At 38.7% G+C, this 12,388-nt stretch overlaps 1 protein-coding gene across 2 annotated transcripts; it reads left to right on the top strand.

Moving 5' to 3' along the window:
- Positions 1-3,725: 3,725 nt before the first annotated feature.
- eevs (2-epi-5-epi-valiolone synthase) lies at positions 3,726-10,556 on the top strand. 2 transcript variants are annotated; one of them, XM_047348250.1, is made up of 6 exons: positions 3,842-3,902; positions 5,676-5,810; positions 7,963-8,596; positions 8,815-9,054; positions 9,635-9,887; positions 9,992-10,556. In XM_047348250.1, exons 2-6 carry the CDS (start codon positions 5,770-5,772, stop codon positions 10,087-10,089), a joined length of 1,266 nt encoding a protein of 421 aa, XP_047204206.1. In that variant the 5' UTR covers positions 3,842-3,902; positions 5,676-5,769; the 3' UTR covers positions 10,090-10,556. The 2 variants fall into 2 exon arrangements, with proteins under 2 accessions (XP_047204205.1, XP_047204206.1); XM_047348249.1 differs by lacking the exon at positions 5,676-5,810 and having other exon boundaries at positions 3,726-3,902.
- The last annotated feature ends 1,832 nt before the right edge of the window (positions 10,557-12,388 follow it).

Genomic DNA, 12,388 nt, shown 5'->3' with positions numbered 1-12,388 from the left:
GATGGTACATCAATGCAAGCTGTGGCAAGAAGGTTTGCTGTGTCTATCAGCGTAGTGTCCAGAGCCTGGAGGCGCTACCAGGAGACAGGCCAGTACACCAGGAGATGTGGAGGAGGCCGTAGGAGGGCAACAACCCAGCTGTCTCCCGTCCCGCGGGATTCCCGGGGCTTCTCTTCAGCTGTACCTGGAATCACGACTTATAATGCTAGCTGAATTATAAATACACTTTTAAAAACAAATATAGCACATTTCTTCATCAAAAATGAATATTTAAAAGCTTATTTATTCTCAATCACACTCTCCAGCGATACGGTAGGATTAGATAAAATTGTCCATTTATTCAGGTTAACTTTAATATCACCTGTAATGTCAAATCAACTTACATGAACAAATGACACAATACATTAAAATAATACTAACATAAACTGTTAGAAATCATTTGTGTTTAACGTTCACTTTGATGACTGGCAGCCGGAGCTCAGTGCCGATAGTCCGGTCAGATCTCTACCGGGCTAGCTCGCCCCACCGCCGGTAGGGCTGGCGGGGCAAGCCGGCAGTTACTACGGTGGGAGCGGAAAACTCCGAACACGTCGGAGCAGGTTTGAAATTAAGCGATGTCTTGATAAATCAAGCAGATTTTTCATGTCTACACAGTTATATTCCCCCACTAAAAACATTGTAAAAGTTCATTTGTGTCACAGAAAGTGTAATTTTTCACAGTTTACTCACAGCTTTTGCCACTGTGGTCCGCCATGGTTGCCCCTGTTTGACCAAACTGCTTCGACCCGCAATGAATCATGGGAAAAGATTGACCGCGAAGGATACTCACAAGTCATCCTTCAAATCGGGCAAAAGAAGGACACTTTTGTCGGCAGCATCTGACAGACCTTACGTGCCACGCTGGGACGTAATCAGTCCACAAGTACGCACTTGGAAGGATCCAGCCCCTGAATTGGGACACACCCTTGGCCTGCACACGGATCCTCCTCCTTCCTGTATATTGACCAATAGGAGAGGAGCTGGAGAGAAGAATGCAGCTCTCCTCATTTGCACAATGAAGCAGAAATGCATACGGTAAAGGAAAAAGAGAGACGAGGAAATGTCAAAAGAACAAAGGCATGTGTAAGGAAAAGGAAAAACAAACCATTTACATTTCTTGATGAAATGCATGTCTAAGGAAAAGGAAAAACAAAACATTTACATTTCTTGATGAATACTTATGTGTAAGGAAAAGGAAAAACAAAATATATATATATTTCTGCTTTTATTTTTAATTTTGTCAGGATCGGTCCTCCATACTGTGGTCCGCCATGGCTGCCCCTGTTTGACCAAACCGCTTCGACCCACAATGAATCATGGGAAAAGATGGGCCGCGAAGGATACTCACAACGCATCCTTCAAATCGGGCAAAAGAAGGACACAATTGTTGGCTGAGAGAGACGAGGAAATGTAAAAAGAACAAAGGCATGTGTAAGGAAAAGGAAAAACAAAATATATACATTTCTTGATGAAAATGCATGTCTAAGGAAAAGGAAAAACAAAATATATATATTTATACTTTTATTTTTAATTTTGGATCGGTCCTCCATACTTTTACTGCAATGACAGCTGCATGTTTCTCAGGGTATACCAGCTTTACACAATTTTTAGCAGTTCTTCTTCACAAAATTGCTCAAGCTCAGTTTTGTGAAGGGGTTTGAAGTGCTTCATCAGCATTTAAAGAGACTGCACCCAAAACGAGTTGCTTTCAGACGCACCTCAGAACAGGTAAAATGGTAAATAGCCTGCACTTGTATGTTGTTTTATCAAGTCCCCAGAGACCCTAAAGCGCTTTACACTACAATTAGTCATCCACCTGTTTGTACACACATTCACACACTGACTGTGGTAAGCTACACTGTAGCATTGTACATTGTAACTGACAGAAGTGAGGCTGCCATACATAGGTGCCAACGAGCCCTCTGACCAAAAATGAATGGCCTGTGGAGCTACTATAACAAGAAATTCAGACCAAAGCATTGTAGTTTCACTTTATATGAGTTAGTGAACTGAGTTACTGAAATAAATTAACTTTTTAAGAATATTCTAATGTATTGAAATGACTGCATACTGACATTACATTACATTACACACAGATGAACTCCTTGTCTTTTGCTGCTTCCAACAGGTTTTCTTCCAGGAAAGGCCCATCTTGCTCAACATCTGTCCATGCTGACAAAAAGCATCTGCATAACATGATTCTGACACCACCACCTAACTAGGTGACTTTCGTGGCACTGGATTTTATTCATGGGCTTAAAACAAGTGCATGCATTTTTGTTTTCATTTGTATACAAATAAATGCCGAAAACCATCTATCATTTCCCCTTTTTCACATAATAATTATGCACTTGATATCGGGCTATCACATAATATCCCACTAAATAAACTGATGTTTGTAGTTGCAAACTACATTGCTAGGAGTATGAATACTTTTGCAAGGCACTGTAAATATCTACTCCTGCTTAGCTTCATATTTAAAGAAAAACCTAAATTTAGCAAATCTGGGAGATTTACAGACCCTCTAGGGCTTTTACTTGTGGGGGAAAAAATAAGAGATTGAACTTGCAGAACTCAAACAGTGTTAGCAATACAATTTATGTTCTTTTTGAAAATACATCAAACATTCAGCCGTATTGATAAGTGAAGCTGTCCCAACGGAGGTTGGAATTTGCCCTGAAGTTGTTCGTGTTTTTGCAGTTACCTTTAAACGCTACGAATGAGAAAGATAAAGGGCAGGGATTTCTAAGCTTTTACAGCCTTGCACTCTACTGTTAAATACAGTAGCAGAACCAGACAAACTTTTTATCAGTGACAAAACCATTTTAAAATGATAGAAGGACAAAATAAATAAAGTTCTTTCCACTCGTTATAGCATTGGCAGTGTATTGCACCTCTGAAAATGTCTCATCTTCACCTGTCAATAACTCAAGGTTATCAAACATTTTTTGAAAAAGCATCAATCCATGTATCTAATCATTGAGAGACAAATCTATCTAGTTTAAAGAAACTTTGGTCACGTATTCTGGAAATTGTACACCAAGAATTCAAAGAGAGGTTCTATGTTCTATGTTCATATAATAATTCTATTCAGTAAAGATGTATCAAATAAATTTTCCTGGATTCTGAATAAATGAGTGCCTTTCTGACTGTAGATATCAGTACAGTCAGGTATTAAGTTTCACATTTTTGTTACGTCCCAGCTTATGAGAACAGGCGGACCTCCGTAGCTTGACAAACCAGTTATGAAAGTGGTTCCGTCGCTCCATTGGATGGTTACATGACGATTCTTTATGAAAGCATGACATAACATTTTACACAACAGATGCATTTAAATCGATATCTAATCCTTGTTTTCATCACTTTGGAATATTGTAAAATTGTGCAATTATGTACACTGTAGTGAGAGGCCAATTCCTAATCACTACTACAAATATTTTTTATGCAATTCAAAATGTGATTTTCCAATATAGTTTCCTATTCGTCAGTGACCTCATTTAATAATTAACAGGGTGCATTTGTGTGAAAAATAAGTCACATTTACAGTTTGCAAAACAGGTACATGTGTTGGCATGTGATAGGAATCAAAGGAGTCGCTCCTCCCTAGTCTCTGTGACATCCTCTAAATTCTATTCGGTATATAAAGCTTTTCTGGGCAGGATCTTTATAAAAACTGTTACAAGCTCTTCCCCGGTCAACTGCCTACCGTTGATCACTGCAAAAATGGGAAAAGTTCATGAGGGGAACAGTGATGCCAAAGACAAGAAAACAGAGTTTAGCTTAGTGCGGGTCAAAAGTACATGGAAGAGCAAACTGGGAAAGATCAATAACGACGCAGTTGACTGTGTCTCAGCTGCAAAAATGTAAGTAGACCAGTGTGTATTTGTGTGTGTGTGTTTGGTTTACAGTGATGTAATAACTGAAACTTAAGATGTTTGTACAGTTCATGTTTTCAGTTTTCTGTTTAGCGTAGATGGATTCAGTTTGTGCAAATATATACTTCCTTGAGTCATGAATTATTTAAAAAATATTGCTATTGTGTATGCAATTTACTGTCTGACACACGCATGCTGATGGATATCACAACAGCAGCTTTCACATGTTTGCTATTGGAATCGGGGATTAATGAAGAAAAGCCCTTATATTTGTCTATTTTATGCTAAATGGGAGAAAATTAAAAATATTTGTAATGAATATTCATGTGAAAAACAACCATAATTCGTTTCAAATTTAGAGGGAAACTTCAGATTAATTGCATGATTGACAATTGGTTGATTATGTTTTCAAAATAGTATGAGGAAGGCTGTGTTCCCATTAAATCTTTAGATTAGAATTAGTTGTTGGTATTCAGTTTTAACCAATAAAGTTAAGGTAAAACTTTAAGAAACTTGTCAAAAGGGTATCCTCATGGGGATTTAAAATATGGAATAAATGTGTATGTGTGTGAATTGCCACGTCCAAAAAGGTACTCCTGGAAACAGCAACGGTGCTGTAGCAGGAATGGTTTTATTGGAATTTCTAGTTAAAAACTATTTCTAGCTAAAAACTATACACCGTGAAGCTTTATGTGATTCATTTTGTAAATGATTATGTTTGCTTTTATGATAAAAATGGGTTTATTTGGTGCAAATCATTAAATTAAGTAATTGGATAACCATTTAAAATAAATGGACAATCTAATAGCATATCATATTTAAATGTTCTATGTTCTCTGCCACAGCAGAGCTACATTTCTCATAAAATATCCTTCTGTCTTGTGTCAATGAATAATTTTTTATTTATTTTGGCAAACTCCTCACTAAAATCACAGTTTTACCGTACATAGACACTAATACTTCTGCTCTAACTGAGGTTTGATGCAATTACAAACTATTATGCAGATGTTTAGGACTACTGTAGCAAGACATCACATTGTGGCTTCGACTAGTCAAAATAGATATAAACACTTTACACTTTGAGGGAAGTAAGTAATTACTGACAAGTTAGGCAGTTTGTTGTCTTGGATTGACAGTGTGCTAGAGAGGAGCTCAACCTGTCACCGTGCACCCATGTCAGAGGACATCACAAGATAGTTTGGCACTGCTGACTAGAATTCAATCCTCTGTGTCTGGGTGTGACCGGGATCATTTGGCATAAATACGATGTGGTTTTATTCACCATATGTATGTTGTAGTAGTGATTAAGTATGTGGTAAAAAAAAAGAAGGTGAGGTAAATAAAGAAAATTTGACTTCTTGCAAAATTTCATAGATATCAGAATTAGGATATATATTCACATGACATTTTTCACCTTCTGTCACATATTTTGTAATCTCGGCCATCTGTCACGACCTCTAGCCAGGAGGCTGTGAGCTCTTTCATTGTTTGCACATTGCAAATACGCACTTTTTTCTCTCTCTCGCTCTTTGTACAGCATTTTCCTTATTATTGTGCTATTAATTTATCTGTAAGAGTAAAAGAAAGTAGTTTCGAATTCCCTTTCCAGAGACAGATGTTCAAAACAAATAAACAGAAAATATTTAGGTTTTTTAATTTAAATGGAATATATACATTTTTTTAGTTAGAATCTTTGACCTAATTCATCCCACAGTCCAAAAACATGAGTTAGGTTAATTGGTCTCTCTAAATCGCCCTTAGGTGGAAATGGGTGTGTGCATAGTTGTATGTTCTGTGTCTTTTCGTCCCCCTGTGATGGACTGGCAGCCTGACCAGGGTTTCTCACCCATAGACCATGGGAGATAGGCACCAGCTCCCCACAATCAGGAGAAGCAGGTAAAGAAAATGAATGAAAACAACTGAAAGTGAAAATCCATGGGATACAACACTAGGTTACCTAAATTAAACATCTACACAAAAATAAGTTACTGTTCAAAAAAATTTAAACCTAATTCAATAAAATTAATTTGAATGAGGTTGAACATTAGATGAGATACAGGTAAACAGAACCGGTCCTCCAAAGAATAAACTTTTGAATTTTTTCCCTTGTGCACCAACATTGAAGATAGTGTGTTCCTATGCTTTTCCAGGTCTCATAGTTGTTTGGAAAACAACTAGCCACACCCATAATCAGGCAGATTAATATATCTACCAGCCTTGATTAACATAATTTTCCATAGTAACACAGATGTTGTCTTGCTGAAGCAACAGTAGCAGACCTAGAAATATTGGCTTAAATACTGTTGTATCCCACAGATATGAACCTTTAGAGTTTGAGGAAAAAGGAAAAGACCGGGATCAATTAAAAACATTTACAGGTCCTTCTCAAAATATTAGCATATTGTGATAAAGTTCATTATTTTCCATAATGTCATGATGAAAATTTAACATTCATATATTTTAGATTCATTGCACACTAACTGAAATATTTCAGGTCTTTTATTGTCTTAATACGGATGATTTTGGCATACAGCTCATGAAAACCCAAAATTCCTATCTCACAAAATTAGCATATCATTAAAAGGGTCTCTAAATGAGCTATGAACCTAATCATCTGAATCAACGAGTTAACTCTAAACACCTGCAAAAGATTCCTGAGGCCTTTAAAACTCCCAGCCTGGTTCATCACTCAAAACCGCAATCATGGGTAAGACTGCCGACTTGACTGCTGTCCAGAAGGCCACTATTGACACCCTCAATCAAGAGGGTAAGACACAGAAAGAAATTTCTGAACGAATAGGCTGTTCCCAGAGTGCTGTATCAAGGCACCTCACTGGGAAGTCTGTGGGAAGGAAAAAGTGTGGCAGAAAACGCTGCACAACGAGAAGAGGTGACCGGACCCTGAGGAAGATTGTGGAGAAGGGCCGATTCCAGACCTTGGGGGACCTGCGGAAGCAGTGGACTGAGTCTGGAGTAGAAACATCCTGAGTCACCGTGCACCGGCGTGTGCAGGAAATGGGCTGCAGGTGCCGCATTCCCCAGGTCAAGCCACTTTTGAACCAGAAACAGCGGCAGAAGCGCCTGACCTGGGCTACAGAGAAGCAGCACTGGACTGTTGCTCAGTGGTCCAAAGTACTTTTTTCGGATGAAAGCAAATTCTGCATGTCATTCGGAAATCAAGGTGCCAGAGTCTGAAGGAAGACTGGGGAGAAGGAAATGCCAAAATGCCAGAAGTCCAGTGTCAAGTACCCACAGTCAGTGATGGTCTGGGGTGCCGCGTCAGCTGCTGGTGTTGGTCCACTGTGTTTTATCAAGGGCAGGGTCAATACAGCTAGCTATCAGGAGATTTTGGAGCACTTCATGCTTCCATCTGCTGAAAAGCTTTATGGAGATGAAGATTTCATTTTTCAGCACGACCTGGCACCTGCTCACAGTGCCAAAACCACTGGTAAATGGTTTACTGACCATGGTATCACTGTGCTCAATTGGCCTGCCATCTCTCCTGACCTGAACCCCATAGAGAATCTGTGGGATATTGTGAAGAGAACGTTGAGAGACTCAAGACCCAACACTCTGGCTGAGCTAAAGGCCGCTATCGAAGCATCCTGGGCCTCCATAAGACCTCAGCAGTGCCACAGGCTGATTGCCTCCATGTCACGCCGCATTGAAGCAGTCATTTCTGCAAAAGGATTCCCGACCAAGTATTGAGTGCATAACTGTACATGATTATTTGAAGGTTGACGTTTTTTGTATTAAAAACACTTTTCTTTTATTGGTCGGATGAAATATGCTAATTTTGTGAGATTGGAATTTTGGGTTTTCATGAGCTGTATGCCAAAATCATCCGTATTAAGACAATAAAAGACCTGAAATATTTCAGTTAGTGTGCAATGAATCTAAAATATATGAATGTTAAATTTTCATCATGACATTATGGAAAATAATGAACTTTATCACAATATGCTAATATTTTGAGAAGGACCTGTACATCTTAGAACTTATCTGACGACTCATGGTAAAATTAAGTTTTCTGTGTCTTCTGCAACAGCTACGAAAGCATCACGGATAGGGGCACCTCTTGGACCGTGGTCAGCCCTATCACCTTTACTTACAAGGTCACCGAGACTTATGGCTTACTGGACCCAAGCAACGACACTCTCTTGTTGGGCCACATCACTGACCCACAGCAGTTGGAGGACATTAAAACATCAAATAAACCCATCAGGCGTTTTGTGGTCATCGACCAAGAAGTCTTTCAAATCTATGGTGCCAAGCTCACCGAATACCTAGAAGCTAATGATGTAGTCTACAAGATCTTGGCTCTTCCAACCACTGAGGAGAACAAATCCATGGAAACAGCTCTAAAGATCTTAGACGATGTTAACAACTTCGCTCTCGACCGCCGAACAGAGCCCATTATTGCCATTGGTGGTGGGGTTTGTCTAGACATAGTAGGCTTGGCAGCTTCCCTGTACCGCAGGCGCACCCCTTATATTAGGGTCCCCACCACACTTCTGTCCTATATTGATGCCAGTGTAGGGGCAAAGACTGGGGTAAACTTTGCCAACTGCAAGAATAAGCTCGGGGCTTATATACCACCTGCTGCTGCCTTCCTTGACCTGTCATTTATACAAACTGTTCCACGAAGACACATTTCCAACGGGCTTGCAGAGATGTTAAAGGTAGGACCCCTCATCTGTAACTGGGATCAGCTGTCTAAAATTACTGACATAAAACTGCCATAGCAACTAGGCATGGGCCTGTATGAGATTATCATGGTAAGGTTGAGAAAAAATAAAATAGTTTTACATATTATGTAAAAGATAATCTACTTTCAGTTGAAAGTTTTTAATATGTTCTTTATGTCTCATTTGTTCAATCAAGTATTTATTGATTACAGATGGCTTTGATGAAGCATCGGGGCCTCTTCGAGCTTCTTGAGGAACATGGCTGTATGTTGTTGGACACAAAATTTCAGGTTGACAATACTTTATACGGGCACAGCAGCATTAAGACTGCATCACAGTCAACCCGTATAGCTATTACAACAATGCTGGAAGAGCTAGCCCCAAACCTTTGGGAAGATGACCTAAACAGACTTGTGGATTTTGGCCATCTTATAAGTCCAGCATTAGAGATGGTGAGTTAAACTGTATGATGTAAGACAAATTCCACTTTTTATAACTACTTCTGCTCTTACTAAATCTTAAATATCTATGTTTCTATTCTTAATTGGTCTCATTCTGTTAGCACTCTGTTGCTGTTTAATCAAATGATTCCCTTGTAAAATACCCACTGTAATGGAAACCCTCATTTGTGTTTGCTCGGTATGGTTAACTGAATTGAATTTACTGAGACCCATACGTCCTTGAATCAGTCCATTGCAGGTTTGACACCCGGCCCAGGTGACCTTTGCTGCATGTCTTACCCATCTCTACAGCCCTTTCCTGTCAGCTTACTGCAGAAACAATTGACAAAAGTACAGGCCACTAGTGCCACAAAAAAACATTAAAGAAACTTTTTCAATTTTGGCCAAAACAGATTGTCATTAGGACTTATAAAAAATGTGCGAAAATTGAATTTAAATTCAGGACCAAATGCTCTTCAGCCCTAATGTCTAAGGACCATTTGGACAATTACAGATGTATTTTAAACTAAAAAAGGCTCGTTGGCAAGTAGATCCAACTTTTTATGATCTTATCTTTTATCGTTTTTTTCAGAAAGTTCTTCCATCTCTACTGCACGGTGAAGCAGTAAACATTGACATGTCTTATATGGTATACGTGTCCCATGAGAGTGGCCTACTAACAGAAAAAGAAAAGCAAAGGATCATAAGCTGCATGGTTGGTCTGGAGCTACCTGTCTGGCATGAAGAGTTTACCATGGAGCTGATTCAGAAATCTCTGCAGGACAGGCTGAAGCATTCTGGTGGTTTGGTCAGAATGCCGCTACCTGCTGGTTTAGGGCAAGCAGGTAAGAATCCAATGGCCCAAACTATTTTTAATACTTACTTTAGATTTAACATTGAACACTTCAGGCAAAGTGTATTTAATTTGTTCTCTTGTCTCCCTCTGTAGACATTTTTAACAACACCTCATTTGACATTCTGCACAGAGCCTACATCAAGTGGAGTGAGGAGCTGAGTGTCTCTTCTGACAGCACCTGTGATGTTTGATTTTCATATCCCGAGTCTGCCTCTGTGCATTTTTTAAAACAAACATGTTTCTACTTAGAAAAGTATATCTAGTATTAGGTATTCTGGTGCTGCATGGTTCACATGGATGGGGGACACTGTTGTCAGTACAGGCTGACCTGGAAAATATATCCACTGTATTTTCCTGGAACAACCATAAAGGGCAAAGGTGGGGCAGCTTTATTTCCATAGAGTATTTCCATAGAGCGGTTTAAGCCGACATCAGTCGGTCAGCATTATTGATACCATGTTTTCTCTTTGAATAGTAAATAATACAGATTTTGTTTCATAGGTTAAAAAAATAGTTTTAAATGACTATTGTTTATTTTGTCAGTTCTTATTGAACTTTTTTGTAATCATCATTTAAGTGCAGTAAAAGCAAGATGTATTGCTTATTCCTGATGTCAAATATTCTCACATACAATATGAAATAAATTTTTTTAAACAATTACAAATGTGTGTTTATTTACTAACTAAGAATGTACTGAACATTGTCTTTCATTTTAAGCAGTAAGATCTACACTGTGCCAAACTGAAGACAGTTTGTGGACAGGAGCATAAACAAATATTGTAAACAATGTTTTACTCTAACATGGCCTTAAAAGTCTAGTGTGCACACGGACATCCGCAGAAACCCTTAGTGGGTCCTGGATACAGATAATGACATTTACGTCAAACACGCTTGGTGGTCAAGTGGACAATAAAAAAGTCTAGGAAGTATGCATTTGGTCTTAGAGTGGAGATTTACGTTTACCAATGGTTGCAGAATTTCATCTTGATAGTTCTCTGCACTATGATTGCCTTCAATGATGACTGGCCTTGTTTTTCAAGGGAGACGCCACCCCACACCATCATACTGCCTCCACCCAAAGCTGTTTTTCATTGGTAGTGAAATTTGGCAAGTTTTTTCTGGGTTCAGTCGACATACTCATCTTTTCTTCTCACCCCATAAATGCACATTTACAACAAAGCAATAATCTACCAAACAGACATTTTCTGGCTTTTTGTGCTAAATCTAGCATTGCTGGAAATGTAAAATTGCCAAGCATATTTTTTATTTTTGTAAAATAAAAGTTTATACATACATTAAAATATTTCTGGGGGATCAAATGTCACCAAACAACCAATATATCAGCTGCAATTAGTTCTTTACTAATTCTCTTCAATTAAGTAGTTTCATCCATCCATCCCAGTCATTCTATAGCATCAAACAGATAAATAATTCCAGATTCTTTATAGTTTTTAATGTTATACAGTGAAAAGTTGTTGATTTTTTTTTCTATCTAGAAGATGCTCTTTTAGAAACTTATGTTCATTTTGGTGTGTGGAGTGATGGGGGATAGAGAAGTGTTAGACTCGTAAGCAGAATAAGTGGCTCACCTGGGGGACCATCCATCCATCCAAGAACCTTCTTGGTGTGAGGCAAAGGTGCTATACAGATGGTGCTATACAAATGGCAAGGAAAATTCATGGAATCTTGTCTATTGTTTACTTACGAAACATGAATATGACATAGAAAGTCTGAGATTATGTTTTCCTAAGAACCAGTTGTAGTTGGTGGGGCTATCATGTGACCACACACTGAAATTCACGTAGGCAAGCCTCTCACAGTTCTGGTGGTGCACTGATTGTCACTGTGTGGTTTGGGGTTGGACCAAAGCGCAGACAAGAGCTTGGAAGGAGCATTTCAAAGCAGTCTTCAGCTTTATTCAAAATATCAAAAAACCGTAACAAAAACACTGCAGGTACAAACCAGAGTCAGATCCAAACTTACCTAAGCACTGCAGGTACTCAAGGCAAGGATGCGGATAGTGCACAGGGTAGTGAACGCAAGGAACCAACAAAGCATAATGAAACAAAACCAACTAATATACAGAGAGAGACAAAGGCAAGTAATCAAAAGGAACTAAGAACAGGTGAGACAAGGAGGCAGGAAGGCAGAGGGAACAGGTGAACCTAATAAAACTGAGACATGAGGAAAAGGACTAATTAACAAAACAGTGAAACAGACCCGAACAAAAACTATAGACCAAAATAAATAAAACATAGAATCAAGAATAAACATGAACATGAACTAAAAGGAAACTGAGAAGATAGAGGTAACCACCACCTAAGACCTAAGGACTAAACAAAGAAATCATAAAGAAACCCAGACTACAAAAGTAAACAAACCTAACCCAACAGTGATAGAACAAACAGAATAAAGCAGATGAAACAAGGATAAACAAAGATGTAAACAATAACTAAAGCTGACATAACTAGAACTAAACCTAACGGACTA

The sequence above is a fragment of the Girardinichthys multiradiatus genome, chromosome 20 (genome assembly GCF_021462225.1).
Source record: "Girardinichthys multiradiatus isolate DD_20200921_A chromosome 20, DD_fGirMul_XY1, whole genome shotgun sequence".
Taxonomy (NCBI): Eukaryota; Metazoa; Chordata; class Actinopteri; order Cyprinodontiformes; family Goodeidae; genus Girardinichthys; species Girardinichthys multiradiatus.
The sequence above is the reverse complement of the archived record's forward strand: the minus strand, read 5'-3'. Positions and strand labels throughout refer to the sequence as shown.